This window comes from Crinia signifera, chromosome 2 (assembly GCF_055691185.1).
Source record: "Crinia signifera chromosome 2, ASM5569118v1, whole genome shotgun sequence".
In the NCBI taxonomy this organism is placed as follows: Eukaryota; Metazoa; Chordata; class Amphibia; order Anura; family Myobatrachidae; genus Crinia; species Crinia signifera.
Genome location: NC_139218.1, coordinates 229,064,407 through 229,076,972, shown reverse-complemented (window position 1 = coordinate 229,076,972; position 12,566 = coordinate 229,064,407). Strand labels below are relative to the sequence as shown.

At 46.0% G+C, this 12,566-nt stretch overlaps 1 protein-coding gene across 3 annotated transcripts in view; it reads left to right on the top strand.

Moving 5' to 3' along the window:
* Positions 1–12,566, top strand: part of DOC2B (double C2 domain beta) — a 590,856-nt gene that overhangs the window by 565,605 nt on the left and 12,685 nt on the right. For all 3 annotated transcript variants that reach the window (XM_083173977.1, XM_083173978.1, XM_083173979.1), the window contains one exon: positions 9,005–9,086. In XM_083173977.1, coding sequence (XP_083030103.1) covers positions 9,005–9,086 — 82 coding nt within the window. The remainder of the gene's footprint in view (positions 1–9,004; positions 9,087–12,566) is intronic.

Below are 12,566 nucleotides of genomic sequence, written 5' to 3'. Positions count from 1 at the left end.
GTGGGGCAGGTATAATACACCTTCCGCTCCTCACTTTCAAGCATAGCAGATAGCAGCTGCGCTGGAACGGAACCAGCCACAAGACATGCACTCTGCTTTCTGTGTACGGCTGGAGTCTCTGCTGCAGTGCTTACAGCCAACGGGAGCTGCTCACACACGGACCCCGGCTGTTAACAGGTACTGTCAAACGTGATGAATGTAATGGTTGCAGGGCAGGGATAAAAGCAAAAGGTGGCTGTCTGCGCTCTTCGGAGCCTGATAGGCTGCCACAGCGTCTGGATTTATGCTAAGGGAGACACATGGTTCACTTGCTGCGGGTCAGAGGTCTCTCTCACACTTTTTACAACCTCGTCCCTTTGTTAATATGTGGCAGTAGTGTTTGAAATGGTCACATCTTTGTTGCTGTTGCTACCTATTATCTTCCTATTTATAAATACCCTTTGGTTGTCAGACTCAGTGGCGTAACTATAGAGGGTTTGGGGTGCAGCTGCTATGGGGCCCGGTGGGTTGGGGTTGCCCGAGAACCCAGCAAGCCCCCTGCACCCTCTTGAATTTTGTACAAACTACTACTGACCCGGACCCGGTGGCGGGTTGCACATAACAATGAAGGAGGAGGAGGGCCAGTTGATTCAGGCTCTCCCCTCCCCTTTCCTTCTCCCTCTCTGGTAGTACCGGTGCCGGGGCTCCACGTCACAACTTAGTGACCAGCCCCGGCGCGTAAACTAAACCTGCTGCTAGCGCAGTAGTGCTGCCTGTGATGCTGAGACACGCGCCGATGCACGTCACTACATCCACAGGAAGAAAGCCGCTGGAGCACGGGCACGGCGGTCAGGAGGCCCTGCACCTTTGCACCTAATGGGAGACCCATCCCCGGAGATCCGGTATAAGGGGATGGATACCCGGCGGGAGGGGAGGCACTGGAGATTTAGCACTTCTGGAGGTAACTGAACTTTACTAAACTTTACCTCTCCCCTCTCCCTCCCTCTCTTTCCGTCTTCCCTTCTCTCTCTCTCTCTTTTTCCGTCTCCCCTTCTCTCACGCTCCCCTGTGTCTTTACCCTCCCCCCTCTCTTCTTTCTTCTCAGTCCCATGCACTCTTTTTTTCTCTTGCCCCCTCTTTCTCACTCCCCCCTCCTTCTCTATGCCCCTAATCTTTTTCCTTATGTCTCTCCTCCCCACCTTTCCCTCTCTCTATCCCCCCCCCCCCCCCCTCAACCTGGCACAACCCCTTTTCTCTTCCTGACACCTTCTCTCTATCTCCCTGGACAGAATGTAATGCCGCTCGAATTCGGAAGCCGAGCAGGATACCGGCAATTACTTACAAGGCAAAAACCATGACTTGTGATTGCCTCTATAAAAAGAGTTAAGGTGCCCACAGACGCATCGATCCCGGCGTGCGTTGTGGGCTTAACTAGCACACATAGCATCGCATCGTATGCCTTGTGCATACGATGTGCATGCGATGCGATGCTATGCGATAAAAAGCTAGTACAAAAAGTATGTGCAGCACATACTTTTTGTACTGTGCGATGAGGTGCCGCAGGAGCGCCACCCCTTCGCATAGCATCGCACCGCCGGGATCGGTGCGTGTGTGGGCACCTTTAGAGTTTGGCCGGCATACCGCACAGTCGCTGAACTTGGGAGACATTACATTCTGCCCCTTACATCCTCTCACTCTCTTGCTCCCCTCTCTCCTTGCCATTCTCTCACACCTCCCTTTGCTCCTCACTACAATGCCCCCAACCCTAAAGGGGTGTACACATGGGGTGATTCTTCCAAGCGATTTTGACTACATTGTCAAAATCGCTTGGAAGGTTTGCCTGAATCGCCCCATGTGTACACAGCGGGTGATAGTGATGCGCGGCCCAGCAGCATCGCTATTGCCCGGCCAAATAGACAGTGCAGGCAAGGGTATGTTTGCTATACTGTGTATTTGGCTGTGGCTCCCGGGGCTGGCAGGATGTAGTTAGCCGTCTCTCTGATGGCTTAACTACATCTTGGTGCACACGGGGCTTAGCCGAAATCGCCGAAATGGAGTCCTGTGTGCTCACGGCACTATAGTGATATTTATAGTAGGGGGGGGCCCCGTTCAACATTTTGCTATGGGGCCCACAGAGTGCTAGTTACGCCTCTGCCTGCGATTATGAATAATTACTGAGTGGATGAGCATTGTTACATCTGTATATGTATGTTGCACTGCACCTTTATGCTATCTGTATGCTTGGTTTGCTACTCATCATCGTCATTGTGCAGATTTAGCTGCCCTGTTTAAAGTGCAAAAGATATGGCTGAAAATAGGTGTTTTTAATGTATGTGTACAATCTGCATTACTTGTATTTATGTACACTCTGTTGCATAGTACTATTAAAAACAAAACATGCAAGGTTTTTTATTATTATTTACGTTCCCGTTGACACTACTTTTGCGAATGCACAAATCACCGGAAAATGGCTGCGGTGAACAATTTCCAAGTGATTTTTTTTTGCTGCGCTATAGGCTCTAGGCTAAAGTGAGTATACTTACATGGGTGCAGGGTGTGCAGTGTGTGGGTCTTTTTGGACCCAGGGGCCCATGTGCACCACACACCTTGCACCCATTATAGATATGCAGGGATGCCCCATGAGTTGGGAAAACATCAGATAATGACCTCTATAGAATTCACAGCATAAGAGAGTACTGGGGCCGGACTGGCCATCTGGCATATACACAGAGTTTTGTACAGTGATAAAGTGCGCTATAGAGTAACTATGTGGCAAACTAATCACACCTTGAAATAAAAAGATGCCACCAATTTTAATGTATCAGATGGTCTTTCAGAGGATTGACTCCTCACATGCAATTTCTGGCACATAATGGGTTCTTCTCCCCAACATAAATATGGGGGAGAAAAATAGAGACCAAATAGTACAGATCAATTTAAAAATGACAGTTTTATTACATAAATTGCACTTAAAATAAAGTGCCTTTTTATAAAAGCACAAGTCATAGAACCTAGGCAAGCAGCAGTCCAGCTGATGGTTCAAGGGAAACCAGCAAAAGTCCCCCACAATGGAATGGAAGTACCAAAGAAGAAATCCCACGGATAATGCAGAGGTCACCCAGGGTCCAGCGGTCCGGAAAACGGGTCACACTTCTGGCATATGCCAAGCTTGATGGGCCAATCCAGCCGCAAAGAGAGTGGGATTGGCTGAGCAGTACAGCCTCCTTGCAATCTGTCTGTCTGTCCAGCATACAGATAGATATTGGACAGTCCCTGACCTGTGGGATGCCTCCATGAACCATGGAGGCATTCTTCTTGTTGAGCACAATTGACTTGCCAGGGCTGCTTCACACCCACAGTTCATCCTTCTAGAGTACATTAGAGTACAAACAATACATGCATTTGAGACTTAAAAGCTTATGATTGGATTTTAAGATAGTTGAATGGATAAGAGCAGTGGTGTGGGGTGCAGCTAGGGCATCCGGAGCTCATGTCAAGGCTCCATCTCCCCCCAACCCCACCCCGTGCAATCGTGTGGGGGTGCCATTAGGAGGTGCTGTGCACCACTGGCACCCACCGTGCACACACCTATGGGCGGGATGTACTAACTACTGCCGCCGCGGAAAGTGTCCTCCTTCTCCGGCTTTTTCTTTGCATACCTTACCGCCTCCCAACTGCCCGTGCTGACCATCTGCAGGTCCTGTATAGTCACGGCAGTGTCTCTGCTACTGCCTCCTCTCCGCAGCGGGCCAGTCTGCTGCTGTGCGCGATGTGACATGTCTGGCGCACGAGAGGGGTCTAGTCCATGTCGAGTGCCGGGCCAGAGTGTGCATGTCTGGAGTTTGGGACGTCTGCGCATTTGGCCCACACGCTACATGGCATCAGCAGACTGGCTCGCTGTAGAGAGGAGGTGGTAGCAGAGACGCTGCCGTGAATATAGAGGATATGCAGACGGTCAGCATGGGTGGTGAGGAGGCGGTAAGGTATGCAAAGAAAAAGCCATGATCGCGGAGAGGGACACTTTCCGCGGCGGCAGTAGTTAGTACATCTCGCCTTAGGCTGGCCACAGCAGGGGGCGCCCTGCAAACAGTTGGCGCCCGCAGCAAAAGCTCCGCCGGTGCCACCCTAGCTACGCCTCTGGATAAGAGCATGGTTGCATGACAGAAAACAGAGCGTTGTAGTAAACGGAGTACAGTCAAAGGAGGGAAAGGTTACAAGTGGGGTACCCCAGGGATCTGTACTTGTACCGGTGCTTTTTAATATCTTTATTGGTGATATTGCAAATGGAAATGAGGGTAAAATGTGCCTTTTTGCAGATGACACAAAGATATGCAACAGGGTAGACACACCAGGAGGGGTGCAACAAATGATTGATGATCTAGGTAGATTAGCAGTGGTTCTCAAACTCGGTCCTCAGGACCCCACACAGTTCATGTTTTCCAGCTCACCCGACAGGTGCACAGGTGCATTCATTACTGACTGACATTTTAAAAGATACACAGGTGGAGCTAATTATTTCACTTGTGATTCTGTGAGGAGACCTGCAAAACCTGCACTGTGTGGGGTCCTGAGGACCGAGTTTGAGAACCTGTGGATTAGAGGAATGGTCAAGAGCATGGCAACTACAGTTTAATGCCAAAAAATGCAAAATCATGCACTTGCGTCTCTAAAATCCAAAGACTAAATATAGTATAAATGGCACTATAATGGAAACTACTGAGGAAGAGAGGGATTTAGGTGTCACTATTTCAGGGGAATTAAAGGCAGGTAGGCAATGTAACAAAGCAATGAAGAAGGCAAGTCAGATGCTTGGTTGCATAGGAAGAGGTATCAGCAGTAGAAAGAAAGAAGAAATAATGCCACTGTACAGGTCATTGGTACAACCGCATCTAGAGTACTGTAGGAGAGTACAGGTGGGAGACATTCTTCACAGGAAGAGGAGCAGCAGAACACGAGGACATGCACTGAAACTAGAGGGAGGAAGATTCAGGGGAAGTTTGAGGAAGAATTACTTCACAGAAAGAGGAGTAGATAAGTGGAATAGCCTCCCATCAGAGGTGGTAGAGGCAAATACAGTAGTACTATTTAAACATACTTGGGACAGGCATATTGATATCCTTACATAAAAATAAGGATTAAATATGGTTTGAGGTAACATGTTTAAAAAAGGGGCAGACTAGATGGGAGAAGTGGTTCTTATCTGCCGTCAAATTCTATGTTTCTATGTTAATATGTGTTTCTCTCATTGTCCGTTTACATAAACCCCTATTACATTATTGTAGATGCAACATGCTTAGAGAAACCATTTATGGATAAAATCTACAAAATAAATGAACTAATCATTTAACATTCATCTTGAACTAAATTCTTATATGAACAATATACACATATCTGTTTTAACTCTAGGCTTTTGTTAAACTATGTTATTTTATTTAGCATAAAAAAAATAAATGTAGCACAACATTACCTTTAATTATTTGGGTTAAAAAAAAACATGGCTATTATGCTAAATGTTAATACATTGTATGGGTCCCTGCTGGTCATCAGTGATAACTGTGAGGCAAAATGATTCCATTCAGTGACACCTTGTGCATGTAAATGTGGATTGTATTTATTATGGAACACTGGTGACCTCTATAGGCAGATTACAGTCACTACATTCTCACAGCAATTACTTTATGCACATTTAACTTCTTTAAAAGTCTTTTTGCCTCAACCAAAGTAACTTTACAACTCTGTGGGGAAAATTTACTAAGATGGATATTGTATTAAAGATGAGATGTTGCCCATAGCAACCAATCAGATTCTACTTCTTATTTATTTAGCACCTTCTCTAGAAGATAATAGATAGAATCTATCGGTTGCTATGGGCAACATCACATCTTCGATGGAACTCCCAGCTTAGTAAATTTACCCGTGTACTCTGAACAGTATCAAATCTGGTTCACCAAAGCTGTATGTGCGCTTCAGAATAATCAATTGGGACAAGTTGACAGAATTTTTTATAAGAACAATGAATAGTGATTGGAGAAGGGAAGTATTGCCTGCTGTTCTCATATATATTAGGATGATCATTCCCTCTTGTGGTCCACAGTCAAAGGGTTAAAGACATTTGAGCAGAGATTTACAAATGGTTAACTACTACTGTATTCTAATCATTCTGCTAATCATTCTGCTAAATACCTTTGTTTTGGTATGATGACATCCTCAGTATGTCCTTGTTATTTCCCACTGCCTTCACAAATGTATAACTATTATATATATTTGTGAGAAGATGATTGTGTGGGAGATGGGGAATTAAGGTAATCTGAAGTGCGGCCATCTCTAGCTATAAGTATTCACAGTGGCGTAACAAAAAATAGCCCCCCCTTCTGGTAATTTTTGGCACTCACAAACTGTCCGCCCCCTAACAGCAGACCATTTTTAAGAATGCTAGAGGATGCTAGATGAGGCCTCTGGGGAGAGAGGCAGCTGTAAGGCTTTCTAAACAGGGCCCATTGCTGTCCCTCCCTGCCCTCAAAATGCTCCTATAGTAACGAGATTTACAAATATATTTTATGTATTTATTTACAGTTTCTTATGTAGTGCAGCAGATTCCGTTACAATAGTAGACAGTGATAAAAAAAACTGGGTAACAACAGACAGACTTGGAGGTAGGAGAGCCCTGCTGCAAGCTTACAATCTATAGGGATATAGGAGGGAAACATAAGGACAGGCACCAGTTATAGCATCTCACCAAGTTACAAGTCCAGAAGGGAAGCTATATAATACATAAGTGCCTCGGAGGGTTATGCATGTAGAACTTAAATATGATAGGCTTGCCTGAAGAGGTGAGTTTTCAGGGAACACTTGAAAGTTTGGAGGCTAGTGGAGAGTCTTATTGTGCGTGGAAGGGCATTCCATAGGATGGGAGCGGCCCGATGAAAGTCCTGTAATAGTGAATGGGAGCTAGTGATCCATGCAGAAGAGAGACGCAATTCTTGTGCAGAGTGGAGTGGTCGAGATGGGAGATATTTTGTGATAAGTAGAGAGATATATGCTGGACAGTATGGTTAATAGCTGTATATGCTAGTAGAAGTGTTTTATATTGAATACGGTAAGATACAGGTAACCAATAGAGGGACTGGCAGAGCGGATCAGCAGACGATGAACGTCTTGCTAGGAAGATCAGCCTAGCAGCAGCATTTAAAATGGATTGTAGTGGTGAGAGTCTGTTCTTGGGAAGACCAGTTAGGAGACTGTTGCAATAATCAATGCAGGATATAATGAGTGCATGGATAAGAGATTTAGTAGCACTACACACTTTTCGTTCATCATAACACTCACAGTACAGTTCTCTCAAAGTGCCATTTGGTAGCAGAAAATATATTACAGAGAATTTGAATATAACTCTTCAGGAAGAACACTTGCAAAGTTCTGCTTATCCTTTTGGAAATGTAATTAAACACCGAGCACTAGAAAACTATTTTTGTCATATTGCCTAGAGTATCTCTAAGTGCAATTCACAATATTGTTGAAATTTGTATCTATATTCCAGAATTACCATGTTCATGTCACAGACCATTGGAACAGTTTTTCTTTTCTAGCTTAAAATCTGCTGTGTGTTAGGTTGTGTGAGTCTAATATTCCAAAATAAGGTCCTCACTGCTAATAATATTATGCAGGGAGAGATTAATGGTGCAGCCGGCTCTACATTGATAGCATAAGAAACAAGGCAAAAAAATTGTGCCCAGGGGTCATGTTGTCAAAAAACAGTTTACTAGGCAGCTATCAGCTTTTTCTTAAGGATAGGAAGAACACCAGGCACATTATATACAGATGGAGCCGGCGTTGTCTTTGCAAAGAATGGCGGCAGAATCGCCAGCCGCCATCCCCCGCCAGCTGCTCTGCGAAAGGGGACGCGCGCGTCCTCTTCCGACGGCACTTCCCCCGGGTCCCCGCCGGCTTGCCGGCGGTCACCCGGGTCCCCACCGCCTCCCCGCTCCCCCCCACGCCTCCCCTAACCCTGTCCGGCTCCCTGAAGCAGGGACGGACAGGGTTCCCGTCGCCCCGCCACCCGGAAACGCGCGTCTCAGTCAGATGGAGCGCCGGGCTGCTGGCGGATCGCCAGCGGAGACAGTCTGGCGATTCGCCAGCAAGAGGGAGCCCGGCTCCATCTGTAGATACATAATATATAGTCTTTGCTACACGGTATATCCATGTATCAAATTGGCTTAACACATTTTCCAAGGAAGATATCAACAGTCACGAACAGCAGAGCTGTAACTAGACATGGCACAGGGCAACACAAACATTTATAGAACACTGCAAGAAAACTGATCCTCCTTATACCAAATTAATGTACTTAACTTGAGAGCTCTTTTTTATTCAGTTAAAAGACCCTTTAATAAATAGCACATTTCAATATACTGCGATACCCAGGTTTCAGAATTCAAACCCATAACTTGATGCATCCCAGTTAAACACCCTACTCATTATTTGAGTCTTTATCATTTCTATCTATATGAAGCTACTTACACTTTTTATAAAAAAAAAATCAGCATTGCAGTTGAGCAGATCTATGTAGTGTGTATCCAATCCTGTGCAGACACATTCAGCATTTAGTGGCAATGCTGATAAATTTTTTTCACAAAAAATGTACAAAGGGAGGTTCAATTACTGTAGTTAGATTTTTCTGGCTTTCAATAAAAGTGCAGATACAGTAGCTCAATGAATAGTGTCTCACTGCAATACCACAGACCATGGGTTCAATTATTGGGTACTGTATGTCTAGGAATGTAATAAAGGACAATGCGACTGAATAACAAAGCGCTCTGAAGTTAAGTTCATGAATGTTGTATAGGTATTAACAATGGAACAGGTAGGGAAAGGAAACAGGGAAAAATATTTAAAAGAATGAAAAGTATGTAAAAACAGATAATTGACAAGTGCCGCCAACAGTTGGGTGAGTGACAAACTTTTAATGATGTGAAATATTTAACTTCTTTATCCGATACCTAATTTGCATATATTACCTGTGTTTCAGATACTTAAAACCAGATGAAGACAAGAAGTCAAAACATAAAACTGCTGTGAAAAAGAAGACATTAAATCCAGAGTTTAATGAGGTAACTATAAAAACATGTGTCACCTGTGAATAGATTCCTCCCCATCCCCTGCCTCAGTATGCTGGTATACAGGGGGAGCAGCCTGTGGTGTCATGGCATTATGCCATGACACCACAGGCTGCTCCCATTGTATAATAATAATAATGCCATGACACCACAGGCTGCTCCCCCTGTTTAATATAAAAGTGATGCCATGACACCACAGGCGGCTCCCTCTGTATAATAATAATGCCATGACACCACAGGTTGCTCGTCCTATATAATAATTTGTGTCATGGCATTACTATTATTATATTATACAGGGGGAGAAGCCTGTGGTGTCCTGTCTTTTACGCAATGGAGCAGCCTGCGGTGTCCTGTTTTTTATGCAAAGGTGCACCCTGTGGTGCCGTGTTCTTTATGCAGGAGAGCAGCCTGTGGTGTCCTGTTCTTTATTTATGCAGGAAAGCAGCCTGTGGTGTCCTGTTATTTATTTATGCAGGAGAGCAGCCTGTGGTGTCCTGTTATTTTTTTATGCAGGAGAGCAGCCTGTGGTGTCCAGATCGTTATTTATGCAGGAGAGCAGCCAGTGGTGTCCTCTTCTATTTTTATGCAGGTGAGCAGCCTGTGGCAGGGGCGTAGTGGGACGCCGGGAAGCCAGGCAAATTTTCAGTGTGCCATGTCCCGCACCCCTCTCAGTGGCCATTCTCCTACTAAGCCAGGCTGATACATACAAAACCTCGGCTGCCACAATCAGAGCTTCTGCACTTGCGCAAAATCTCAGTTAACCTGGAGCCACATGACAATAATGTGCTAGGCCAGGAGGTAGTGTCACTAGTTCCTCTGCATCATATATTAGGCTGGCTGCAGGAGACTGTCCGTGTCGCAGCTACGGTCACTCTCGCTGCCATAGTTGAGCAGCTCTGCCTCCTTCAGCTACTCAGCTGCTCAAGGAGGCGGAGCTAAACAGCTATGACAGTAAGAGCAGCCGGAATGCGTCCGCAGCCAGCTGTAAGCATGGCAAGGGGGGGGTGGGGTGGTGTGTGTCAGTGGCTGACTTCCCACATTACCGTGCAGTGCATTTGCACTGTGTGCACACCATCCGGCAGCACCGCTCCAGTGACAATGGTAACAATGCGCTGTTACTTATGGGCCAGTGCTCTGGACTTACCCCCCAGGCTAAAATTTGCCAGCCAGCCCCTGATTGTCACTAAGGAGCAGAGACTCCTTTTCCACTTTAGTCTATTCTGTTCTAGAATGTTAGTTAAGAGTGTAACACCTATGCACATGGCTATTTAATAAACAACATTGATTAACCATACCTTCATATTTAAAAAATGGTACTTGTTTCCTAGCACGGCGCCCATCGCATGCCTTAATTAGTGGTATGCAATGGTATGTGGTGGGACCCTATTTTCGGGTCCTAAGAGCCGCACTGTACAATTTTAAAATTGCATCGCATGCCATTAAAATGGCATGCGATGCGATCAATGCGATCAAAACGATGATTTAATTCTACATGCACCCTAATGGGTGATTAGTATGTTATATGCACCCCCATCCTTAACGCCACCGCCATTATTAACGCCAACCCGAAGCGTGGCGAGGGCAGCCAGCGGCGGCGGTACGGTACGCGTCATCCGACCTTTTCATACCCCACTATCCTCGCGGGGCACGCTGCGCTCGCCACGCTTCGGGCTCGGTGGCTCACTGCACTCACCACACTATATAAAATCAACTCCACGCCGACGTGGATAGTGGGGGTATGAAAAGGTCGGAGGACACGTACCGTCGCCCCTAGGGGCTCGCTGCGCTCGCCGCGCTTCGGGTTGGCGTTAATAGTGGCGGTGGTGTTAACAATGGGGGTGCATTTAACATACTAATCACCCATCAGGGTGCATGTACAGTGAAATAATCGTTTTGATCGCATCGATCGCATCGCATGCGATGTGGTCGCATGCGATGCGATCAAAATGATGTAATAAGATTAAAATCGTGGGCGCCGTGCTAGTAACAATATATATTATTGCTCAACAAATGTATACAATATAGGCTCTTAATCTGGTTCACTGGCAAAGACAAATTCCTTCTCAAATGAACAAAACCATGTGCACTGCAGGTGGGGCAAATGTAACGTGTGCAGAGAGAGTTACATTTGTTATTTTGTTTCTGTGCAGGGAAAACACTGACTGCTTTATTTTTACACTGCAATATAGATCTCACTTTTAAGTAAAACCCACCCACCCAAATCTCTCTGCACATATTATATCTGCCCCCCCCCCCCCCCCCTGCAGTGCACATGGTGTTGTTCATTTGAGAAGGAATTTGCCTTTGCGGATGAACCAGAATGAACCAGAATAAGGGCCATAGTACGTCCAATTGTCCATGCAACTACTCCATATATTGGTATGGGAAAAGTATACCCACAGGTAAATGTCACATGTATAATGACTTCTATTCTGCCCTTCGAGGATTTTGAAAACACCCCCCAGGCACCTCCCGCGATTCACGGACCCCCACAACCCCCCCTCCCGCAACTCACTGGCCCAGCAATTTGCGGACCCCCCCTTCCCGCGATTAAACCCCCCCATCACCCGGACCCCCTCCCGCGATTTGCAGACCCCCGCCCCCTCCCACTAATCACAGATCCCCGCACCCCTCCCGCAATTTGCAGACCCCCTTCTGGCAATCCCCCCCCCCAGCGGACCCCCTCGACCCCGCTCTCGCATTTCACATACCCCCGTGAGAATGGGGGATCCTGTACCGCCACAAGCAGGTGCCACCCCTAGGTGGGAAATCCGGCCCTAGCTGCCGCGCTGCAGGTTCCCCCACTGCCAGAAGTGTCCCGACGGTCCTCTGCACCAGCACCACAACGTTTATCAATGTCTTGCCCACATACCACTATTATACAGCCTCCTAGTGAGGTTTTTACAAGCGCTAAGGAGAGGGAGGTGGGTGGGTACCGTAGATATGCAGAGTGCAGAAGCAGGTATATATATATAGTATAATGATAAATAGCAGTGAGATAAGTAAAGAGGTGTAGATGAAATGAAATAAAAATAAAAATAAATAAATTGAAATAAAAAAATATATATATAAAAAAATAAAAAAATATTAAGATAAAATAAAATAAAATAATAAAAACAAATTGACGCGACCAAATTGATGTTTACACTCCTTATTGGAGTTTGTGGAAGCAGTCCAGTAGTAAGGTGAGAGCTAGGCTGGCTTACCCTGCACTAAGTATGTACTGCCGCAAGACGCAGGCTGAGTACCTTTCTGGCGGGGTTCCGGAGTTTTTTTCACAAGTGACGTCACCTGCCAGCTTTTACCTTGCGCTTGCAGCGGCACTGGCGGGGGTTTGCTCTGTGTCTCCGTCTGGGGGCTTCTTAGTTCAACCAACGCGTTTTACACAACGGTGCTTTTTCAAGGATGTTTGTGGCTTCATTTTTTTCTTCTTTATATAGGACAATCTTTATTGATAAAAACGGAAGTCTAAAA